A 25,880-nucleotide genomic window follows, 5' to 3' on the forward strand; every position below is an offset into this window, starting at 1 on the left:
TAGGGGTTCTAGCGTTTGATACGTGGGTCGTTGTTAAATCACGGGGCTGTGAGGGATGGTGGCAATTTTGGGTAGGCCTTCATCCAGCAGTGGACTGACCATAGCGGGTGATGATGGTGAATTGTGTCATGCAAAGATATGCACACCATTAAATTCTATTATGGAAACCTTTCAGGGATGTAAAGAAACACCGATTCCTCAAACAAAATCCATTCTCATGCTCATGATACATGTACCTGACAGTGCACGTAAGCCTGTATGACTTTCGATTCTCAAACCTCGTATGAAATGGATTAATATGACCCCTGCTGCCCTTAATTGATAAAAACGAAATCTCTTGAATCGAATCACAGCCCTGAATTGTTTGCGAGCAATCATGACAGCACTACTGCCCACCTACCTGTCTGCAACCCAAAGTGTTCTAAACGTATGTAAGTATATCTGTGTGTATACATATTATTCCGATACATTATGTTTAAAATACTATCCATAGTGATATTGACCCTGGAGTATATGAAGATGGGAGTGGTAGCGCAGTGGTTGTATGTATGTTGAACTTCTTTCGCACCGTACTTGTAAATCGGAGGTGCGGAGGAAGGACAAAAAAACTAAACACAAAAAGCAGCTTTACAGAAATTAGTTGTCAATCGAGATGATTTAAAAGTGCATAGCTCCAGTGGATTCCTAATATCGGAAGGAAGAGCGTTCCAGACGGCTGCAGAAGTGCACGTGAAAGGGCACATTGACGTTTAAACCCTGCAACCTGAGTCCAATTCCCAGACCTTGGATAACATCAGTGACAAAAGCGATAGCCCAACCGGTCCTGGATACCCCCCACTCCCCCCACCCCTCGTCAGGCTTTTTTTAGCAACCCACACTGACCAAGGTGGGGAAGTATGGTCAAACAACGTCCACTATCCAACATGGCGTGGAGAAGCCTTTGTCCAGCAGACAAAGTACTTTATAACCCGACTACGCACTTACTGCGTGGTATTTACGTTGCCTAATGAACGTGCATCAATCTTCATCGTGCGCCTGATGAATCCTGTTACTAAGGGTTTAGCGCTACGGGGAGCCACACACTACGCGAACAGCTGAGGCTCTTAACCTCGCAAGGAACGCATGTTGGCACTCGCACAAGCCCATGCCTCCTGTACTTACAGGGCTGTCACAAGGGTTAGGCACACAATCTATTTCTTAGAATGACTAGCTCGAGCGTATTTATTTAGCTTTTTTTCAAGTTGCGTTTAGCATGTCCTCATTTGCCATCGCATTCCATGCCACTTGCTTAATCTCCGTTTTCCTAATGTTCCAGCGGGAGCTGTGCGTTACATCTTGTCTCACAGTATCGTCCTTCAAGAAAAGTATCTACTCACGGAAAGTATGGCTATGTACGGTGCTAAAGAAGTGTAACATACATATGACGCTGTGACGTATAACAGTTACATACAAGGGCTGCACATTAAGATAAGTACAATGCATGAAAATGTAACTTTCTGTGGAATATACAGAAGCACAATTGAAAATTTAAGGATGTACAATGGCCAATGCTTTCTCTCTCTTGTTTTCGGCTACATTAATAGAATTAAGACATCCCGTTCTTTCATGATTTTCTTCGATTATTTGTTGATGATTTTACTTCTGTTATTTAACCACTCGTTTGTGCTTGGACGTGTGTGTGTGATTACACGTAAAATACTTATTTACTTATTTTATAATAATGATAAAGAAGCCCTCTGTCGCTCCACCGCTGGATTAAGGATTCTGCACGCCACGTGTTTATCGCTTTATCTATCTATCTATCACCAAATGAACATTTTGTCTGTTCTGGCAGATTATACAATCAGCATTACATTATTGAACTTGGGGAAATAGTTGCCAATACATTGTTTTCCATTTTAACAGTGAAATTATATCATTTATACATTTGTTAATCAATGCACCTATCCACCGCAAACTAACAACTCTAATTTATACACTGAAATGTGTTTATTATTACAAATACATAATACATTAGAATAGCTGCAATTCAATGATGACTCAATGTCTTGCGTCGATATAATCACTCGGCGCGATAACATTCCCCTCCTCTTCCAAGTAACGACACGTGTTACATTTGTTCAACGATAAACGGCATTACTACCACGTAGGTTTATATTTTTTTTGCGGTGGTGTTGCACAGCTCTCCGGTGTGTTTTAGGGTTCTAACCCACGTGCTGTTCGTGGGTTCGATCCCGATGCCTGCTGTATTTGGCTGCTATAAATTTGCACACGACGATAAGCCACTTTGTTCGGCCATCATTTGTGGCCAGGTGGTTTCTGAAAAAGAACTACATAGCCCAGTGGGCCTTCGCTGGTAAAATAAAATGTTAATGGTAAATAGGGAGTTTCATAACATGTGTGAGATCCACCAAAAGCATCCACCAAAAACGTCGCTGCCTCTTCCACGGTGCTGGATTACAGGCCACGAGCATAGCCCGGTCGAATGCTGCGTGAATGTTGATGCAGGTGCCGATGGCGGACAACGAATGGGCGACGTGGCCAACTTTTGCGACACTCACCTGTGAGGTCTTTCTTGAGCTTTCTCCGAGAAGGATTTGTAGATCGCATTCTGCAAGGCAAAACAAGCACAGAACGTTTACACCTGGCATCACCTCCGCATCTCAATCAACGTTCCACGTGCTCAGGCGTCCTTACGTGGCACGTGACTTCGATGCGTCTCACAAAACTGCGGAGTCAAAGTCACGTGCTGCGTAGATGTCTCACGTCAACACACGGCCACACTCACAGCGGGTATCCGATATGGACATTGCGAATGAGACGGACTGTCATCGACGCACGTTGGGAGGGGTGGTAGCTTGAGCACACAAGTGGAAATCGAGAGGTAGGTTAACTCATTCCCATCATCTCTCAGGCGTGTCAATGAAACGAATACAACTTTGGAATTTCCACCACTGGCTAAGGGTTGTAAACAGGCGTATACATTTTTGGCACAATGCGAACAGTGGACGTCACTTCAATTGGCTCTCCCCCTGCCATAGGAATGTGGAGTTTCCACCACTTGCTGAGGGGTGTAATCGGGAGACGAGCACCTCCCACGCGCTTGCATGAGCGGGACCACCTTCGCCGGCAAACATCCCGCAGCACGGCGGCGGCCCCGCTATGCAGGGCTACGTTGTGTGCAGCAGAGGGGCCGGTGCAGCCAAACCCATTGCTGTACAGTACTTCTATGCTCACTCGGCTATGCTCCCCGCTTTAACCAATCAGAAGCGACCAGTGGCGTAAACTATGGTCAATAGCCCCCATGACGTATCAGGTTGTGGCGAAGAGCCGTCACCAAGTCGTGGACTGACGAAGAGCTGTATATGTATGTGCATAAATAAGGTACACGTGAACGTTGGCTCCCTGGTAGCCACAGTAGTTTGTGGACACGAGGGCCGTGGAAAGATTGCTTTCCCAGCAAAAAAAAACAAACAAAAGCGTTTTAATGAGGATTGCACGACGGCACGCCGATATTTCAAAGCCTTCCAAGCAAACCCATGCTCTCGTCAACCAACTCCCGACGCCGCAGTGGCTCAAGACATGCTGTGGAGGGTTCCGACAAACGTGACATTTGTTAGTGGCATGGAAATGAGGCGATGCAAATAAGGCAGGCTCAGAGCCACCTGCTTTGGCGTTTTCACTTTAGCATTCCCACATGCTGTTGTGCTTACAAAATGGTAGAGGTTAGTTCAAGATAAGAGTAACAATGGACCGTTCTGTGCTTTGTCGTTGAGAGGAAATGTCAAGGTTTGTCCGAATTCAGGAAAGAAGGCTCCCTCGGATCAATCATCAAGATCTTCCTTCCTCTTGGTGGCAGTAAAAAAAAGTTTTATTATTATTATTAACCTGTTATTTAATGTATAAACTCACTGCAGAAATGTTATACCACACACTATACTCTAATACTATATATACATTCTAAAGGAAGTATATTTACATTCCAAATATATAGATAGCATATGAATGTGAGTATACAGCTTATAGTATTGAGCTTGCAGTATAGTTTATACACATAATCGGAAAGTGTAGTGCAATGAGCACTTTGTCTAAACCAATTTTTATATTAAATAGATAACAAATCCAAGCAATGCTCCAAAAACAGATATAGTTTACCTGCAAAGGCGACTCGCGCATAGTTCGTGGTTAAAAGCAAATATCGAATTAATGCAAAAAAATCACTGCGATTTATATAAAAACCCATGTTTACGAGTACACCTCCACAACAATAACACGCATCGCTTCACAAAGTGCATACATTTTTTTTTAACGTTCCACAAGTAGTTGAATAACTTAAAAACAGCTGAAAATAAAAGGAACCCACCAGCCCAACTCTTTGCCCTCCGTACACTGCGAGAGTATTCAGCGTAACTGCCACGAGTTGCCTTGCTGTCGCTGTTACTGCCGTTGCATGCAACGTTGTGTCGTTGGGTAAGAGCTGCGAGCACCACCCCCCCCCCCCCACGTCTCTCTCTCTCTTACTGCGAGGTGGAGCCAAGTGAACGCAAGAGGAATGTACCACCGAGCCAAAGGCCGGGTGTGACTTTGTTTCTCTCTCCAAATGCCGAAGAACGACCCCCTTTATCTTAGCAATAACCCTTGGAAGAGGAGGGGGGGGGGATATACCCCTGCTATTTAATACGGTGCACCGCAGTGAAAAATCGTGGCTCAGTTTGTCTGTATTGCCAGGGGGCAGGATTAAGGTTCTTGTTGGCCCAAGGCACTTCTGTTTCGTAGGTCTTCAGCGATAACTTTCTAAAGTTAGTACTGCTGCTGTTACTCGCAAAAACTGATTTTAAAAAAATGTCTCCGATCAACCATAGGGCAACAACGCTTGTCTTTCCTTTGCACTACTCTCCATTGCGAATGAGATGGTGCGAAAATCACTATTTGAAGATGTTATTGCTAATTTTGCAATGAAAAAAAATATTGAAAAGTTCATCTCCGGTGTTAATTTCTCTCACGTGAAAAAAACGATTGGTATTGTCATGACTCTGCGTCTTTGTACATACACTGTGCCTATCCTTGCTATTCAAAAATATTTATTCAATCTGCACCGGTCCTGGGCCTCCCCTAGGTGGACTCAGCCTCAAACGAGCACCTGGTGTAGCGGTGGTGTAGCGCACATCGCTAGCACGGGGGAGACTGATTTTTTAAATCAGTTTTCACAGGCCCTAGACACAGTCCCTGATGCGCCTATTTGATAATACGGCCCTGTGTACTTGTAATACGCAGTGTATCAATTGTGTCTACTGCTGCTTATCCTTGTGGCTGTGTGTGATGACATCTCATGAAGTCAAACCCTTAACACCGTGAGCTCTGCCCCGTGAACCCCTGACACTTCACGTGGCGCTGAAGTGCACTTTGCCTGGCACAGGCGCTGTGGTGTGACGTCTCTGTCACTGAGTCGCGAATGATTGGCTGTAGTCGTTGTTTGTGCACTCGCAATAATCTACAAACTAAAAATAGATTTATCTACAGCGCCATTCACACAAGGCCTCAACGCACTTGACATAAAATAACCCAACCCTTTACGAACCCTGAAATAAAACAGAAGAATAAAACCCTGAACAAAATAAATGTGCGCGATAATATAAAACCCTTTAAAGATGCATTCCTTAAACAAATGAAACCGAATGAAAACTAAAAAGGATAAACACCAACGTTAAATGCGCATAGCCTACACAGACAGCTACGCGAGTGCAAATACATGTTTTAAGACGGCTCCTAACAGACTCAAGTGACAAGGGTCCCTGATGCTTTGCGGAAGATCGCTGTTCCACAGACGAGGTGGCCGTCGATGATCGCAACGTTGAACACGAACCGGTGTGGAATGTCGGCAGATATCTTCCGAGCAAGCGTTATGGAGGAGCAAGGGGCACAGACCTCACCGGACAGCTTGATCGTCGCTTAGCGCAAAATGGCAACGGTGTGGCTATTTGCCCTGGGCTACAGAAGTTGACTCCTTCTGCATGAGACCTTAAAGCGGCATGCGCCTTCATTGCCTCTGGAAGCGCCTCTATTGTGCCGTGCTCGTGACGGCCCCGGCCGCGTTTGTCATTAACCCCCCTGCGAGGTTCAAGCCTTTTATGGCAGCTGCAATCGTCGACTAAAGCTTCAGAGAATTAAATGTGCTCCTTAACAGCTCCGCGGGACAGCGTGATGCATACTTTGAGAATATAATTTTAAAAAAACGACTATCAAAAAAAGTTTAACACGTAGGCTTTCGCGACCAATATCATCCATAATGTCGTTTTTTTGGGTTAGATCGCATAACCCCCAAAAAACCCCTATATTATCAAAAAATGGTTTTCATTTTCAAACAAAAATGTGTATAATTTATTAATGTCATCTATGAATGTCTTTAAAAGTTACAAGTTATTTTAAACGTGGGCAATTTATCCGTAGCTGAGACATTGTTTATTTAAGCAAATATTGCTCAACAGCATTTCATGTATATAATAAAAAAAATTCAGACGACTTACAAAAATAGGTTACAAATTAAAATAATAGTCACATATATTGCCTCATTAACGTTGGTGCGATGCTTTTCTTTACGAATGCAGCAAACTCCCAAGGGAATTGGTAGGACTGATGATGAACACAAATATTATCAAATGGCGATAAACACAACATCGTGGCTTTGTCATCTCTTGACCGGGTGTCCAACTGTCCATCAAAAGGTTGCATCACGAACGAGCAAGTACCTCTCTGCACGTGGCGACAACCCCCCAAGCAACAACACCCAGCGGCGTAGCTGCCCAAGTGTGCAGGCAATGCAACTGCACCGGGCCTTGCGATGAGCCAGAAAGCAGGCCCATGCATCCACCAGGTTACAAAGAGGGGTGAAATTATACAAGGTGTCTCCTTTCCCCGCCCCCCCCCCATCTCATTGCTTGCAGCGGGGCACATGCCAACCATGCTACGGCACTGAAATCCAAACGGCTCAGAGTCGTAACCAGCACTATCGCTGTCAACGCGGCCTGACTCCACCGTGGGCTGTGAGCCCTGTTCACAGTCGACAACCGTGCCGACAGCGAAACGTCATACTCACATTGTAAATGCTGTGGGTTTACTCTCCAACACACCGGTGCGCTGAAGTAGTAACTAATTGGTACGTTTTGTTCACGTGACAAGCCGTACTAATTGTCCGTGTAGGGTGGTGGTTGCTTAACGGCACATTTATATTTACGTGATCTAACCCAAACACCTTGATCATGAATACAATGCAACATCCACAAAACCGAAACATTCCTTAAAACTAAGGTAAATTCCCAAGGTGGCATTCATTGCCAATATTTTGCAGTCATGTTAAGAGCCCTATTTTCATGCACATGAAATGACGTGGCTTCATAATGAGAGTTTATGGGTTCACGCTGGTGCAGCATTAAAATGAACACTGTGCTTTCTGAGCATCCACAGGCCAGAAACACATCCATACAGCTGTGGAGTAGGAGTTGGAATCACTCTCTAACCTGTTTGGGTGGGATTCGTAGAGTGCCAACTGAAAACTGAAAAGTGGCACATTCGAACAAATAAATACGACTTTGGTAGAATACACACATGGATAATTGAATTCAAACTCCAATGACGGAATAAACGAGTCTTGTATCACGTGCACTTTCTAAACAGTTAAAATTGGTCCAAGGATAAATGATGTAAAAATGGGTAAGATTATTATTGTTGTTTCACAAAGATGGGCGATGATCAATCGCAGATACCTTGTACACTCTGCTATCCTGCTCTTTGTAAAACTCCTCGGCCTGTCGCAAAACTGACTCTAGCTCAGCCTGGTTTCTCAGAAGCTTGTTGTGCAGCTCCTTCTGCGACACACGGGGAGGACAACAAAGACGAGGCACCGTCCTCACACGTCACCTTCACGGACCACGGATGAGCCCCACCAAGTCACCCTGAACGTGCCCTGGATGGGTTCACACCTGTCCCGCTATTCGCCCAGGTTTTGCCCTCATCTTCAGTTAGCCGCTGTCCTTGGGAAATCTGGAAGTCTTCCCCCAGGATATTAGCAGAGGTTATTCAAGGACAGCGTTGTGTTTAATATGTAGTTCTCCCCCCCCCCCCCTCTTATGGTACTGTGTGATGTTCTCGTTCTTCTCATGATATGTCCCATTATTTGCACTTCAGGAGTGGCATTTGAAGCACCGGATCTCATCAGATCTCAGAATATAAGCGGGGTGCACTTCGTAGCATTGCATTCATCAAGTAATAAACAGCAAAACAAAGAAAACACACCCACACGTAAACACGATAAAGCAGGCAGGAAAAAAAACAGCAAATCGAGAAAAGTAGCAAACGAAGAAGGTGGACAGAAAATGTTTTACCTTTCTATCCTCCACAGAAAGGGTGAGAGTGTCTCCCGATCCAAAGTCCCAAGTCTTTTTAGGAGGCTGATGGAAGATGTGCGCACATTTTTTTTTTACAGAGACACGACGGGAGGCAAGTCCAAGGATAAAAGCACAGCGATGATGTGGAAGAGTGAAGCAAAAGATAAAGATTTTTTGTTGTTGCAGAAATTGAAAGCCAGCACACACGCACACACACTGCAACGGTGTTTATTTCAAACTATTGTCGACAAGGCATGAGGTATTTGACAAAGTAACTTTAAAAGGGAGGTCTGGACCGCCCTACTCAACACGCTGCCGCACCGCGACCCTCATCAGGACAAGCGGATTGAGAAACGAACGAACGAGAAATGAACTTAAAAAAAAGAATCGCTGAGGAGATGGAGTAATGAGACTTGTGAAGAAAATTGCTGAACCGATGCCTCTTTTGCCATTGTGTTTGACCGATTCGACTCGGTGTTCAATTCAATGCAATAATCATGCTCGCCGCCCGCCATATAACGTCCAGCTGATGTATAGCGAAACTTTAAATATGAATGATGGTATACATATTAATTATTATATAATTAATTATTATATAATTAATATATCTCTGTGATATCATAGGTATCACAACCCCATGACCTCAAGGCATTATCAATCCAGCAGCAGATTGACAAAGGGCTCTAAATAATAAATATTATTAACATCTAAAACTATAACAACCCTTTTAATTGGGATTATTTATTGAATTATATTAAGCTCTTTATTTATAATGAAAGGTAATTCCAATTTGGTCAAAATATTTTAATGATATGCGGTAATGAGTAGGCAAATAACAATTTATCTTGCCCAGTGATACAATAAGTCGTAATGATTACGAGTCGTGAATTTATTCACGAATTATAATTTTTTTTGCGCAATTTAAAAAGTGACAATTTGTTCCTTATTTTTCTGATTCGTCCAGTCTCATCGTTTGCATTATCCCAAAGGTAACATTTACACATGATTTACATTAATAAACAAATCATTAATACTTATATATACATGTAAATAAGTAGCTTGAGAGTAGAAGAACACATTTTAATCTACGAATTACTAAATGCCTAGAAGTGCGAGCAGGGTAATGAAGTTGCAAAAATAATCTATTTTCTTAACAGCACCAAACAACACGACAAAAATGCATTCCAAACACACTCATAAGTTGGGCTCTGCAATATTTTGCAAATAGACAATTTTCAGCAAATGTTCGTTTAAATTTGCACCGGTTGTGAAAAATATATTGCTGAATTGTGACGCACAAAGGTTTAACAGAAACGTATGAAACAAAATAAAAGCAAAGCAAACAAAAGTATAAAATAACACAAAGTGGAACCCATGAAATATCATTTCAGTTATCACTCAAATTTGTTCAGTTGCAGTTACTCACTTTGGAAAAATAAAGCTACGCATGGGTTCACTCAAAATAATCGTGAGTGTAATTGTGGAGAATATAAATAACAATGAATAAGCATACAATGTCTCCTACACATATCCATGTCCACATAAAAGTACTAATATCTTTTTTACACATCCCATCAGGCAAAAGGATAGGGTCCTTGCCTGCTCAATCAGCAGTTCATCAGCATTGATTCAAGTAAGCCTGACTGCTGATGAGAAACCGTATTTCAAAACTGATCCAGAGTTTGCTTGTCTTGAAACAATGCCGCTGAAATTATGCACTCCCAGAAGGCCGTGTGGCTGATGGGTTGAGCAATGAATGTTTTCTTTTGTATCTGGAGATAGATATCTACGAAAGATACATATTGTCTACGAATATTTGAAATGTTAATGGAAGACATCTCCAGCTGGCTGAGTGTGTTTATACGATCAAACGTGGCCCTGAATTCCCATCAATGAATGTGCTGTTGTTTAACTCTCAGTTGAGGTAGTTTATAGCGACTGTGGGTTTACAGTCACTAGTATACCAATATACCACAATAGAACATTTTAGATATCAATTCAATTGCTATGACAACATATTGAAAAGTATAATTCTTAATTGGTCAAATCATTATGTGGCCAAACCAAAAAATATGTTAACCATATTTAAAAGACATGTTGTATAACCTTGCTAAATGTGACATGTGCATGTGAAATAAACATAAAAAAAGAATGTAAAGGGCTTATGTGCTTCATTAAAGACATATGTATGTCTGCTTTAAATGTGTAATGTCTTAGGCCACCTTCCTAATTATATGCATTGTTATTGAAAATGTATTTTATAGACATGATATTTCAGGGTTCTGTATATATATCAAACAAAACAAAGCACAATGGTTCTCAGTACATAACGACCCCCTTCAAAATGAACACAAGGGCTTGAAACCACTTTCCCTTTGTAATGGAGAGAGGCAGAAGTAAAAGAGCTCTCAAATTTTGCTCAAGAGCAAGCAGTTGTCACGATGAGAGAGGCAGATCCGATTTGGCTCCCTTTGCATCCGGAACTCAAATCTGACCAACTCACACACACGCACACACACACACGTGTGTGCGACACACAGCTTGCACACATGCTTTGGCTCTGTCAATTTAACATTTGTTCAGAATATTATTATTATTATATTAACAAACAGCCAAATGTACTGAGAGCCGGGGTGAGTGGGCATGCGTGGCACCGTAAGCGACTTACCGGACGACCAAACTCCAGTTCGGAGAAGAACTTATACCACGGTTCATTCTCTAGGTCTATCTCTTCGGGACTAATTCGCCTTATCTGAGGTGGACAGGGAGGAGAGAGTGATTGGGGAAGGAGAAGCCAGGAAAAGAGGGGAGCCTTGCTGCTGTGGTGCCGTGCATTGAACGGTTCACGTTTCTCTGTTTATCACAATTGGCGAATATTCTAATATCCGCACGTGAATTTTAAACAACATATTATCCACTGGATTTCGGTTTCTTACCCCCCCCCCCCAAGTTATGCTAACAGCGATTATGTTATGAACACGTCCTCTGAGCGAGTCAAATGTCACCGCCAAATTTTTGCCGCACCTACAACTGGGCGTGACGTTCGAACGGTCCGTCCTGGCCGTGTGACCCGAGTTGACCGTGTGACCATGAAACTAGGCTGAGGCACGGTCGTGGCACGGTTGGGAGCGGTGTATTGCCGTTATCACAGCAAGTGAGTTGTAACAAAAAAACCCCACACAATTGTTTACCTGCTGAACAACTACTGATTGCTGTAAAGACAAGACTACCTCGATGGGTTATTAGGTCATTGTCCCAATTTAAGAGATAACATAAAAACATAAAGTTGCCAACGGCGCTGCAGCAGATCAAAGTGTCATTTGGCAGTGACGTACACGTTAACAAGACACTAGGCGGCTCTGGCTGCCTAGCAAATAAATCGGGAGTGAAAAAATTCGATGCTCAGTGTCACAGCAGCGCGGCGGATATAGGAATGGGAGCATTTCAAGAAGCAAAACACAAGCGACACGACAACAACAATAGAGACACGTGTAATGATAAAATGAGCGGAGATGAAGAGAGTGACGTGAGCGGGAAACTAAAGGATGCGTGAGTCAAATTAATATTTCTCCTTCTGTACGATAGCACACGGCGAGGAACTGCGGTGTGATCGCGGTGACCTCAGTGACCTCAGTGACCTCAGTTCGATTCCCCATCGTGGCGAACATCAGTTTGGCGAGTGATCGGTGAACCAGTGCTCGACCCTTGCTTCATCGACACACACAGACCAGCGAGGTGAAGTAGGAATCAAACAATTCCCCAGTGAGAGGCCACCATTCAAACAGAGGCTCGACAAAGGGCTGCAAGTGACTATATTGATTAAAATAGTAGTATGTTAACATGATGTGAATGTGTACGAACAGTCTTAGCTGCTTGTACAGCGTCTAAGGAGTACACGTGCTCAAGCATCATGATGTATACTGCCCCGAACTTGCTGTGATCAACCATCCAATGCCTGATTGCTTACTTTTCACGCCGCACATTTTTCTTTAAGTTGTTTTTCTTGGGCTACATTTCACTGCGTCAGCGTCATGCTTAAGTCTCACTGACCAGTTAAAAAAGCCAAAATAGGCAAATACAATTGCAATAAGTACACAAACTGAATATACAACTGATATTAAGCGATCACTGCGGAGGAATTATCCAAACATCCAAATGCACGAACCTCCCGTATTTGTCTTGGGGTTCATGGTGGTCATGAATGGCAGTATAATAATAACTATAAAGAATAATCTATGCCTTGAGTATCCTGGCTGGCTGCTGGCTTAGCTCAGTGTTTCCCTCTAACTACACCCTGTACAGGTGAGAGTCTGAACAGGTGAGAGTCTGAACGTGTGATAGACTGAACGTGTGATAGACTGAACGGGTGACAGCATGAACAGTGAAAGTCTGAACCAGTGAGGGCCTGAAACAGGTGAGCCTTGAGCTAAACAGGACCCAATTAAACACACATTTCCGGGCGCGCGTTCGGTAAAACTTTTATGAAGCTGTTACGTTTTAAGGGCAACTTTACTTCAGGGCACATTGCAAGTGACGTTTACAGGCAACCGCTGTCCCTGTAGTCACTATGAATAGTTCACGTGAGTGGCAGGTTCACCAGTCGGACCTTGGAAGCAGTTGGTTCGTTGCAAAGTAGGCAAATTACACACTCTAAAAACATTACACACTATTCTAGATTTCGACCCCCCCCCACCCTTTCTCATTATTTGGATGATGTTGTTTGCCACTCTCCTCTGACCCACGCCTCGCCCCCACACTCCCCTTGGCTCCTCCCCTCCCCCTAATCTATATAACCCCTTGTTACAATCAGCTCTTTTGCCCACTTCAGCAATTCTTTCTTGCTGTAGTTGTCCCCACCTGATGACGGACGCTTGTGTTGCGCCCGAAACGTCGTGACGTTATTTATCGGTTATTTTTAGGTTTATCGATTTATTATTATTTTTCACCTACGTGACTTTACCGAAAGAAACCAAAGAGTATTGCACGCTCTATTGCGGTCATATTTGGGATTCTGTGGTGGTGTAATGGTCAGCACAATGCACTCGCAATCCAGAGGAGGGTGTATCGATGCATACAGTGGCGCAAGTTTCTTAGATACTCACGGACGCACCACGGTCAGTCGCATCGCGCTTGGTGGGGTAAAGTGTGGGTACTCCCACCCCAGCCAAAGTGGTCTGGTCAGCGTGCCAGAGTAACTCAAAAATATCCACTCAAGAGGGGATCTCTAGGGCGTGAGCAAGCAGTCGCAGGGATGCACCTTCGCCGTTTAAAATGTTTATGTCTGTCGTGCAGCGCGTATAACTCCACTGCGATCGAAGAGGATGAGTTCCAATCGAATACGATTGGAACTTTAACCAGGCTTCGACTATCACACGAGGCGTACGTGACTTGGAGATTGATGAACGAACGTGCATGCGACAACGCCTCTATTTTTTAACAGATAATACAAGTGGCCGGTCCAGAGCGTTGCGTTCAGTAAAACGTGAATGTTTGACGACGTCGCTCAATCATCTCCCTGAACGGACGGTGAGATACAGCCAACGGCAACAAGGATGATGATGCATTGAACGCATCAGCAATTACTCAGGGCTTTTTCACTCGGTTCAATGGGACCACTCCAGCAGCTGTTAACCCCCAAGCTTAAGCCTTTGAGGTCTGGGTGTGGATAACATCTTACAGGGAGTGTGGGGAATAATAACAATAATAAAAAAAATTATAATAATAGGGTTTTTCCCCTTTTTTCTGGCAACAAAACTGAAACCTTTTTACAAGGATTCATGTCTGCATTAACCACAATACCTGCAGTCAAAATGCAAACAAAAAACCTACTATGATAATATATGCATTGTCCTTGAAACTGATTGGTCCACACCAAGGGACGGCTTTCTTTTGAGCCTCGACCCAATTGGTGCTCGACCAGATGACGCCAAAAGGTTTCAGTTTTGTTGCCAGAAAAAAGGGGAGAAACCCTATTATTACATTTTGGTACTGGCAAAGGAGGTCTAATGATGATTTTTTTTTTATAATTTTAACTTACAACAACAAGCTGCACGATATTGACTCGCTCGCGGCGAGGGAGAAGAACTCAGAGGCGCGGGGAGGAACGACAGACGAGCGGGAAGGCGGCAGCCACGCGGTGAGCCGGCGCTACCAACAATTGCCCCAAGCTCTGCAGTCCTCTATACGTTCGGGTGTTGTCGGCCAATTAATGGAGTGTTTACACGCGCGAGAGGAAACCAGAGCACCCTGAGAAAAAACCCACGCACGAACCTGCAGCCTGTGACTTCACTTCACACGCTGCGTAGGTTTTTACGGTTGCGCTGTATAGAAACTTAACTATTTTTTTTTATTTTACCAGGTGCAAGGCTCTGCTGCACTACATCGATCTTTTTTTCACAAGCGACCTGGCCACAAACAATAGCTCAACGAAGTGGCTTATCGCGTGGAAATGTATCGCAGCCAAACACTCTAAATGGCATTGTATAGCTCCACAACGCTGTTCTGGTATTTTCGGCTTACGCCCGTGTTTCGTTCGGTATGATGTGCAAACACTTCGCTCCACATTCTGGGAGTCTCATCGGCAACTGAATTCCGTTTCATGAAGAAGAAGATGAAGAAGAAGGAGAAACTCCCAGCACATGGGAGTGAAACGGTAAAACCCCAAAACACGATTTGAGAGCTATACATCTCATGCGGCCTGCAGCCACGTGGAGACCTGCAACTTCGAAACGGCCCACAAATCATTCTTATCCATCTCTGCGAGTATCTTCGCTGCACTTATCAGGCACTAGAGAGAGGGAACTCTTTCGACCTGCCGTGTTTCTAATTTCCAGTGCGTTCGGTCACACCTTGTCTTACAAGCGCCGCATTCTCCAGATCATTAGACTCACTCCCCCCCCCCCCCCCACCTCCGTATTCTAAAGCAAGAATTGTGATGCGACATAATCCTGTAAGGTTTGTGTGCATTTTGCAGCACTATATTGGCACGGGGGGCACGATTTCGGTGTGCACGCTAACTCTTCAGAGCGTCTCACTTTTCAGATTGTCTCGTAATCCGGAGATTACGGTGGTTTCTCAGCAGAGAGCCAACGGGTATCGTCCTAGGACGGTCACGATGGGGCGTACTACCACTACGTGACAGCCCGCTGCGTGACTGCGGGGAGCAGGAGGCCGTGGCGCCATATCGTCTCTGGCCGTGAAGTCCATGAGGGCGTGCCGGGGCCGACTGGTTGTTGCCCTGCGCGTGCTGGAGGAGGATGCCGTCAAATGGCTCTGTGCCTACGTGGGCTGACGTCCACTCACAATAACGTTGACAAACATACGCATCTATTTTTTTGCGTATCTGGCGCTCTAACTGTATGACGGTCACGTGTGAAAGCATCCGCTGAAAATATAAACGATCACGATTTATCGCGTCGCACACCGTGTGGGCCCAACACAGGCTTCTCACGATTGTTTTGCGCCCTCCGAGCCAGGGGAACGACGCGCCGCAACTCCCGCCGTGTACGGGCGAAAAACTCCGCAAAAAACTCCCAAACCCAGCCCGGCGTCGTTGGGACCCACCTCTCCGGCGTCGTCGGCACCGTGAGGCTCCCGCCCTCGGTCGCGCACGGACGAGATGCGCTCCCTCGGCTCGGGTGGCACGGGGTACGGCATCGGATCGAACGCCTTCAGCAGAGTCTGTGGTGGCGGTGGAGCAAAACGGGGAGGGGAGGAGGGGGGGGGGAGTGTGAGAGCCCCCCTTTGTTTGCTCGTTTCGTGGACAAAGTCACCCTAGAAACTTGGCCAACATTTTTCTTAGCTCTTTCGGTAAAGTCACGTTGAAAGGAAACAATAAAATAATTAAATATATATAAAACAATAAAAATTCTCACGACGTTTCGACCATAACACAAACGGTCGTCATCAGGTGTGTCGGACACACCTGATGACGACCGTTTGTGTGTCGGACACACCTGATGACGACCGTTTGTGTTATGGTCGAAACGTCGTGAGAATTTTTATTGTTTTATATATATATTTCATTATTTTATTGTTTCCCTTCAACGTGACTTTACCGAAAGAGCTAAGAATATGAATTACTGCAGTCACGAAAGCTTTAAATCAAAATTTGGCCAACATTGTCGGGTCTCAGAGGCTGCGCACGGCGGCCGAGCCTGGTTTTACTTGGGTGGAAGGTTTGTTCGAGGATACCAGATGTTTGATACGAACTGTTAAGGGTTGGTGAAGTATGCTCAAATAGCGGTGAGGCCATCGTGCGGTGGATTGGCTAAATGGGCTGCGGATGTACCGGGTATTGTAGGCTTGGGTTGTGAAGTGGCCGGACGATGGCAGTATAGTAAATGATTCTTCAGACTATGAGTGATATCGCTTCATATGAGTGGGTTTTCTCCAAGTGCTCACTTAAGCACCTCTAAGGATTTGAAATCGCATACTTCCAATTGCGTGTCACGTGATCTAAATAGAGAATCACCAGGCTGTGATACATTGATTGAATAAGTTTCTTATGCTGATGATACCTTCATCAAATGGTGTTATTTTTTCACTATATATGTAAATTGCAGACTAATGCTGCATTCAGGCTCATGCAGCAAACAAAACTACAAACTAAAGAAAACTATTAAACAATTTTTGTTTTACCAGTTCAGGTCCACTGAGCTATGTAGCTCTTTTTCAGAGGCGACTACACATAACAGCTCAACGAAGTGGCCTCGCATGTGGAAATTTATAGCAGCCAAATACTCTAATTGCATGTTTTCTAAATGTGGAGGGAAAAACCGGAGGGCCCAGCAAAAAAATCCACGCAACCACGGTGAGAACATGCAAAGTCAAAATGTACAGTGAGGGAAATAAGTATTTGATCCCCTGCTGATTTTTGTACGTTTGCCCACTGACAAAGAAATGATCAGTCTATAATTTTAATGGTAGGTTTATTTGAACAGTGAGAGACAGAATAACAACAACAAAATCCAGAAAAACGCATGTCAAAAATGTTATAAATTGATTTGCATGTTAATGAGGGAAATAAGTATTTGACCCCTTCTCAATCAGAAAGATTTCTGGCTCCCAGGTGTCTTTTATACAGGTAACGAGCTGAGATTAGGAGCACACTCTTAAAGGGAGTGCTCCTAATCTCAGCTTGTTACCTGTATAAAAGACACCTGTCCACAGAAGCAAGCAATCAATCAATAAGATTCCAAACTCTCCACCATGGCCAAGACCAAAGAGCTCTCCAAGGATGTCAGGGACAAGATTGTAGACCTACACAAGGCTGGAATGGGCTACAAGACCAATGCCAAGCAGCTTGGTGAGAAGGTGACAACAGTTGGTGCGATTATTTGCAAATGGAAGAAACACAAAAGAACTGTCAATCTCCCTCGTCCTGGGGCTCCATGCAAGATCTCACCTCGTGGATTTTCAATGATCATGAGAACGGTGAGGAATCAGCCCAGAACTACACGGGAGGATCTTGTCAATGATCTCAAGGCAGCTGGGACCATAGTCACCAAAAAAACAATTGGTAACACACTACGCCGTGAAGGACTGAAATCCTGCAGCACCCGCAAGGTCCCCCTGCTCAAGAAAGCACATATACATGCCCGTCTGAAGTTTGCCAATGAACATCTGAATGATTCAGAGGACAACTGGGTGAAAGTGTTGTGGTGAGATGAGACCAAAATGGAGCTCTTTGGCATCAACTCAACTCGCCGTGTTTGGAGGAGGAGGAATGCTGCCTATGACCCCAAGAACACCATCCCCACCGTCAAACATGGAGGTGGAAACATTATGCTTTGGGGGTGTTTTTCTGCTTAGGGGACAGGACAACTTCACCGCATCAAAGGGACAATGGACGGGGCCATGTACCGTCAGATCTTGGGTGAGAACCTCCTTCCCTCAGCCAGGGCATTGAAAATGGGTCGTGGATGGGTATTCCAGCATGACAATGACCCAAAAACATACGGCCAAGGCAACAAAGGAGTGGCTAAAGAATAAGCCCATGAAGATCCTGGAGTGGCCTAGCCAGTCTCCAGACCTTAATCACATAGAAAATCTGTGGAGGTTGCTGAAGGTTCGAGTTGCCAAACGTCAACCTCGAAACCTTAATGACTTGGAGAAGATCTGCAAAGAGGAGTGGGACAAAATCCCTCCTGAGATGTGTGCAAACCTGGTGGCCAACTACAAGAAACGCCTGACCTCTGTGATTGCCAACAAGGGTTTTGCCACCAAGTACTAAGTCATGTTTTGCAGAGGGGTAAAATACTTATTTCCCTCATTAAAATGCAAATCAATTCATAATATTTTTGACATGCGTTTTTCTGGATTTTGTTGTTGTTATTCTATCTCTCACTGTTCAAATAAACCTACCATTAAAATTATAGACTGATCATTTCTTTGTCAGTGGGCAAACGTACAAAATGAGCAGGGGATCAAATACTTTTTTCCCACACTGTATAGGCGTCAGGGTTAGGATCAAACTCATGACCTCTTGCATAGTTAACATCACATGATTATCGTATACAGAAGGTTTGTTGAACTTCTTTTGCACCGTACACAGCCAACTCTGCTAATCGTTGGTGTGGACTAATCGGGGGTATACCTGGTATACATCCACGTAAACCAGGTGAGGCAGTTAAAATCACGCGATTGTTGGTGCCCGTCAATCGAGCGAAGCAAGCGAGCGAAGCAAGCGGTTACCTGTTTCTGCTGCTGCAGGACGGAGGATTTCCCCGGTTCGTACTCGAAGATGCTGCGCGGCTCGGCGCGGTATCGCCGCGTGTCCACCTTGGTGTCGGGCGGTGCCCACGCGTTCTTGGTGGGCGACGGCAGCGTGCGTCCGAACCGCGTCTCGTCGGCCGCCGCCTCCCTGCCCGCGTCTTTATTGGCGTCGCCGCTGCGCCAGCTGCCGGGCGGAGGGAACATTGCAAGGTGACATCGGCGCACGCGCAAAAAAAAAAGGTTAATTTTTTTTTAAATAAACGGCACGCGCCATTCGCAGCCACAGGAGGGGGTACGCGGGGGTGTGTGCCCGACGCGCTTTGTACCTGACCGATACATCGTTCTCCTAGCTGCACCCCTTTTTGAAAATGGTAGAGTCCAATTGGTTCGTGTTAACCGAGTCCGCTTATGAGTGTAAAGTCAGCAATTCTTCAAGTGTCGCGCTTGGCTTCCCTAAGGGTTGTTGAAGGGTTTGGTGAGAAAAAAAATCGACGTGCACGCGCGTGCCAAAAACAAAGATGATGATCCACCGCGTAGCCTTAACAGACGGTTGGGTCAAGTGCTGTTAGCGAGCACCGATGAGGGACGACACGGCACACAAAGGGGGTCAGTGGCCAGCACCACGCCCCGCCGCCTTTGTCTCCGTGGTGGTGATGTTTAGACAACTCACCAGGTACTCACTTGAGCTTGAGAAAGGTGAACACATTATTTGTCTCTAAATTACTGCCCTAAATGATTGACATGCTCTGTCCATTTGAAAAGCCACTTGCACATCTTATTGCAAGGCAAAACTCCACCATTATAGTCAAATAGTTTTTAATATTTCTGTTTCCCTTTGGCGCCTAAGCCACTGGGGCCTGTTGTATAAATATAGTAGAACCCCTCTTAACGGCAGTGATTGGTTCCACGAAACCAGTCATTAAGAGATTTTAGGAAATATACGTTAAAGGCTTAATCCGTTCGATATAAAAAAACGTACTTTATAATATTTAAACAATGGATATGAATGCATAAAGATACTCACAACATTATAAAAACATAATATGAAAAGAAACACGGTTAATCAATGCATTAATTCATATTTACTCTACCTACAAAAGCCCGTCGTCCACAGGGGAATGGTCGGTAAGCGAACACATTGGGCTCTATGGAGGCACTACACTTTACACTACTATACACTACACTATACACTACTATACACTACACTACTATACACTACACAACTATACACTACACTATACACTACACTACTACACACTACACTATACACTGGGCTCTATGGAGGCCCGTCGTTAAGTGATTAGTCGTTAACAGGGGTGGTCGTTAAGAGGGATTCTACTGTAATGCAGTCAGTGCAGTATATTACATAATTGTAGCACCGCATCAATAACGCTGCCACAATATGAATATATACATCACAAGAAACACTTTGGGACAATGTCCCCTTCTTCATAGCAGAGAGGGGCCATTACCTGAAACGTCGACTATTACAATGTTTTAATCCTGTCAGAGCAGTGTCATAGACGAACGTGTCCAGTGTCCGTTACTTGTGTTTGTGCACTGCTGCCAATGCCTTATAAGATTGTTGTTGTTTTTGTTGATCTTATGGTATGGTAGTGCCAATAGCAGCGTACCTGGGGTTTACATTTATAGGCCTCCAGGTGAAGCTCTCAAAGTAAATAAAAATCTGGCACAAATCGACAAAGGGCAAGTGCGCTTACAGCTCTGACCGTTGCGTTTATGACATTCCACCTGCCTGATAAACGTATCTGGCACACCACACCACACGCCCGTCTTGTTGTTGGCAACTCCCAAGCGTGACGATGTCGTAAAAAAAGCTGAGATTTACGGTCTGAGACAAGGCTCTCCTGGCCGTGCAGGGGGGGTAACATCGTAAATCCGGCTCTGTTTAAGAGACTCCCCTCAAAGCATTTAGTCGCATTACGAAGTTCGTGAGCGAATGAGAGAAAATGCTGTGGTCTTATTTTTGTCTTTTTTTTGTTGTTGTTGAGACAGCTAAAGCATGGAAGTCAAAAGCCCAGTGCGAATGTTCCTCAGCGATGAGTGACATTCGCAAATTGAAAATAATCGCTCGGGGGGGTTCAGAGTTCATAACCACTCAGAGGATGCTGGATATGCGTGGAATGAAGTGGGAGGTCACTGAGGGTCGGCGAAACTATTTAATAAAAACGGCATCTCAGTAAAAAAAAATGTTCACGTGACAGCGGCATTGCTGAATCTGCAACGAGGTGCTCGTGGTTACGACATAATCGTCAACATGATTATTATTATCAAGTTGTGTTTACATATTAGCATAAGGTCTGGAGGTGAATGCATAATCATCGCCATCATCACCATCGTCACAAAGTTGTGTTGGCAAATCTGCATTGGATGTTGAGGTCGCCACATCATCAACATGATCATTGTCATCGTGATCATGACGATCATTATAATCACCATCATCATCATCAGTCTCCATGTTCAGGCACCACGTGGGTTGGTTGAGAGAAAACATTCCCCCCCCATGCTGTCCTATCTTCCTTTGTATCCCCATCTGTAAACTGGAAGACATCAGCTTTCCACAAGCCCCCTTCTTTTTATACTGTAGTTGTAAAATGTTTTCAACCGGTGCACACTGCCCGCTACGACATGCGGATTGGCATCATGGACGTTTACAAACAACAACGAAAATTGAACAGAAGCTAGAAAGTGTGTGAAGAATAATGAGGTGGTGCTTGCTAGGAATTGTTAAGGCAGACAGAGAAACATTTGGATCAGGGAACAAACACAGGCTAGAGAGATTGTATCAACTGTCAAGAGAAGCCCCCCCCCCGCCCTGAGATCATGTGGAGGCCTTCATCCAGCAGTGAATAGAGCATGGCTGCTGCGTGGAGATTAAAGATGTGGTCGAGCGTCGTACTGTCACTATCTTTGCTTGAACGTTGCAGAACGAGACTTGCTCAGTGCTCTGAAATAAAACCACGCTTAGGCACGGTGGTAATTAGAGAGGAATGATATCGCATTACTTTTGAGGCACATTAATAATTGTTGAGCGGCACTTTAAGTGCTCTGGACATGCTGACATGATGTTTACCGAATTAGGGGGTAGTAACAGCCAGCTTATGACTCTTAAGACTCTCCGTATTTGTATGATCCCAGCCCTAGCCCCAGGTCATTCCATTGTGAAGCTTGACAGCACAAAGAGAGGTCTTAATTTTGTGGGAGGCTGACCCAACACCTGGGGGCTTCAGGCAGTGTTCCAGTACTCACTTAGCAGGGCACTTAAATTGTTCTCTCCACTAATACCGCATGTTTAGTTGGCTTTGAGCTTCAAAACACGGCGATACCATTGTCCTCTCCGGAGCTGAGCCGCCCCGATCATCTCCATTGAGCGCGTTAATAATTCACGAGCAATTTCCAAGATTCACTTTTCCCGGCTTTTTCCAGCTGCCGACACGGTTGACACTCTTCGACACAGGTAATGGGCTCAATGTGAGCACCTTCCATTCGTTCACGAGCCACACAGATTAGTCGCATTAGCAAACTGTTACAACGTGTCCTCGAATCCCTGTGCAAAAAAATGCTGGTAAAACTGTATGAGCTTAGAAGGTGAAGTTTAAACGCTTATTTATGTCCATATAAATATCTCTCTTTAATAATAATAATTATAATTTGCAATACTTTGTCCATTCACTGCTAGATGAAGATTGCATCAGGCTTGTCAGCCATGGGGGGTGTTTGACCGGGCGCCCTTTTCGCGAGATGTTAACTACCTCGCCTGGTATATATGAGGTCGTGGGTTTGACCTCGATCCTGATGCCTGTATATTTGGAGTTTGCATGCTCTCCCCGTGGATGAGTGGATTTTTTTCCGGGCCCTCCGTTTTTTTCCCTCCACATGTAGAAACTGTTATAAGTTTACACACGATAAGCCACTTAATTTGTGGCCAGGTTCGTTGAGCTGTCATTTGTGGCCAGGTCTTCTTCTGAAAAAAGACCCATATAGCAGCTCAGTGGGCCTTACCTGGCAAAATAAAAATAGTTTGGTTTTAGCTTATTGATGAAGGTGTTGAGTTTCTGTTATTTGTGCCACGCTGCCAACGCGGCAGTACAAATGCTCGTTTGACCTGCAGTTGCATTCATGACACCGCCGCGCCGTTTCACATCAGTTCATAAAACCTGCCACACGGCGCGCATGGCGAACAGGGCCACAGTATAAACAGCTCGCTCTGCTGGCCCTCTTGGGTCACCCGTGAGCGTGAAGCAAAAAGGTCCCCGGCGTGTTTTGGGGTTGTACCCGCGCGTGGCGCGTGTGGTTTGAAAACCCCTACGCAGCCGAGCTAACAACCCAGATTGTCCCTCAGGAGACCCAAGTCGCCCACGGACCCGACCCGGAAATTGCCCGGTGGTCCGTTACATCGACAATTTAAACGCGTGGGGAGGGGATGCTCAGGAATTCCTTGTGTGGCATCAAAGTGATCCTTCGCGCGCAAGAGCGTTCATCATCGATAGGGTGTGTGAGCTCCAGAGCACTGAGACCACCCAGGCAAACTGGGTAAACCGCAGTGACGGGGTGCCACGATTGTGAAAATAATTTCGTCAAAAACTAATAGTCAGAGAACTATAAGCCCTCAGCTGTAAATAAACAATGAATCGCACGGCGGGGTTTTGCATCGTGGGTGTTTGGATAAAGCCGACACTTTCAGCTCCTCCTCCATTGCCCTTCAACATAAAACTGAGCGAGGATTGTATGGCAGAGTCTGGCAGAACATGGAAACTATGTGCAGGCCTCCCACTGATACTATAAAAAATCACGTACTTCTATGTTAGACACATTCCGATGAGCACGGTTGGCTACGTACGGTGCGAAAGAAGTTCAACATGCATACATACACTCAATGAAGCAAAAGTGCCAACTCAGCTAGCTGGTTGCAAGGCTAAGAATAATATTTACATATTTGCATTATTATTCTGATTTCCCCCATTCCTCTTGACTCCTTATGCGTGCAATTGTTGTTGATTGAATATGGCACCAAGAGCCATACATTACACAGCCCTTTCTCAATCCACTGCTGTGGCAGTTATGGGGGCCATTTAGCCCACACCAATGGCCAGTGCAGGTTTGGTGTTGAGAGGGGCACCCATCGTTGCCAGTTCAGATGTCACTCGACACTCAAATTATCCGTGGCTGGGAATCAAACTCAGCTACTATCTCGTAATTTGACGTTTCTTCTGCTAGGTAGCACGCGGTTGGCTACGTACGGTGCGAAAGAAGTCCGGCATGCGTACATTCGCAGCAAACTTTAAAAACTGAGCAAGAAAAAAAATGCGCAGCGTGTAAAAAACACAACGGGACGTCCATTGTTTATGCCATCGTGACCATGAGAAAGAAACTCACTTGATGTTTTTAGACGATAGCTCAAAAAAGTAAACTCTGAGCAGCTGGAGACACAAATGCCAGGCTTAACATAAGAGCACGGGAGGACCTGGAGCCAACAAACGTTTTTGTTTGTTGTTGTTGTGAAAGTAAAATAATTATTTATCATGGTTGTTGCAATTGCCTGGCAATATGTAGAAATGTATTCAAATTTAAATGTGTATTCGCGCTAAGATCGTTTACGTGGTGCTCATAAGCAATGTAATGTGCCAGGAGATGTATTTGGTGAATTGAAATGTGACTTGCATCCCTACCCTAGTGAAGGCTGTTTGGGATGGTCTCCTGAGACTACAACAAAGAAACATTGCTCTAAGTATACCTCGGTCTTCCTTGAATTTGAAACTCCTGGCTCTTACCTGATTATGAATCAGAATTCACTGCTCTATTATTAAATACACTGCTTTATTTCCATATATGTGCTATGATGAAGGGCCATTGCTCTAAATCTCGACAATTATGTCCTCTTTCTTTTAAGGCCACGGTCTTATTGGGGAATGTGTTTAGTTTAGTTTCTGTCTATTTATTTATTAATACAGAGCAGTAGATATGCATGTTCAATCCCCCCAAACTCCACTTCACTTTATTGCACTAAAAAGAAGACCCAGTACTCTGGGTTATAAGACTCTCTAGAAAGTAAGACGCACCCAAAACTAGTAGGCGGTGTCAATAAAGTTAAACAAATTGGGTCTCATATATATATACACACACACAGATCTACCGGATTATAAGACATACCCCCAACCTTTGCTTTAAAATCCAGGGAAAACATAATCCGGAGAATACGGCAACACTGAATTAATTTATGCTAAACATTAACACGTAATGAAGTTACACTAAGCATTAACACATAAACTTTCCTGGTTTGGGCCGCACGTTGAGAAATCTTTCCTCCATTAAGCTTTCGCAACGAACACTACTGCTACTACGGGCATCCTCAGGAGCCAAATAACAACAACAACAATAACAACGATTCGGTGCATGGCGAAAGCTCAAGAGAAGAAATGCTCGCCATGCAACCAGGCCCCCGGGGAGGGGGAAAAACAAAAAAAAAAACAGATCCGCTCTTGGATCACGGGAGGGGCGGTCCCCGATCGGCAGATTGTTACGCCCTGAGCGTGGCGCCGCAGGAACGCCGTGGAACGCCGCGGATCGCACCTTTCCGAGTCGGAGTACGAGCGCGACGCGGGAGGCGCGGGCCGTGCGGGCGGCGTTCCGCCGCTCTGCTGGGGCCGCGGGTCCGCGTCGAGGCCGTCGGCCAAGCTGCGCGACCGCGGCATGTACGTCTGCGCCGGCGCCGCCGTGTGCTTCTGAATGGGGCTGCTCGGGCCCCCGTAGGCTGTCGGGAGG

General features: G+C 45.0%; 1 protein-coding gene across 1 annotated transcript in view; it reads right to left on the reverse strand.

Moving 5' to 3' along the window:
- Positions 1-25,880, reverse strand: part of LOC116951047 (uncharacterized) — a 98,249-nt gene that overhangs the window by 30,965 nt on the left and 41,404 nt on the right. Inside the window, exons 14-21 of the mRNA XM_076073353.1 lie at positions 25,689-25,869; positions 19,077-19,281; positions 15,945-16,061; positions 11,050-11,133; positions 8,379-8,444; positions 7,761-7,862; positions 7,515-7,550; positions 2,562-2,611 (exon numbers count right to left, since the gene is read on the reverse strand). Of these exons, the coding sequence (XP_075929468.1) occupies positions 2,562-2,611; positions 7,515-7,550; positions 7,761-7,862; positions 8,379-8,444; positions 11,050-11,133; positions 15,945-16,061; positions 19,077-19,281; positions 25,689-25,869 (841 nt within the window). The remainder of the gene's footprint in view (positions 1-2,561; positions 2,612-7,514; positions 7,551-7,760; positions 7,863-8,378; positions 8,445-11,049; positions 11,134-15,944; positions 16,062-19,076; positions 19,282-25,688; positions 25,870-25,880) is intronic.

Source organism: Petromyzon marinus, chromosome 41, assembly GCF_048934315.1.
Source record: "Petromyzon marinus isolate PM22_M1 ecotype Great Lakes invasive population chromosome 41, UKy_Petmar_22M1.pri1.0, whole genome shotgun sequence".
NCBI classification, from domain to species: domain Eukaryota; kingdom Metazoa; phylum Chordata; class Hyperoartia; order Petromyzontiformes; family Petromyzontidae; genus Petromyzon; species Petromyzon marinus.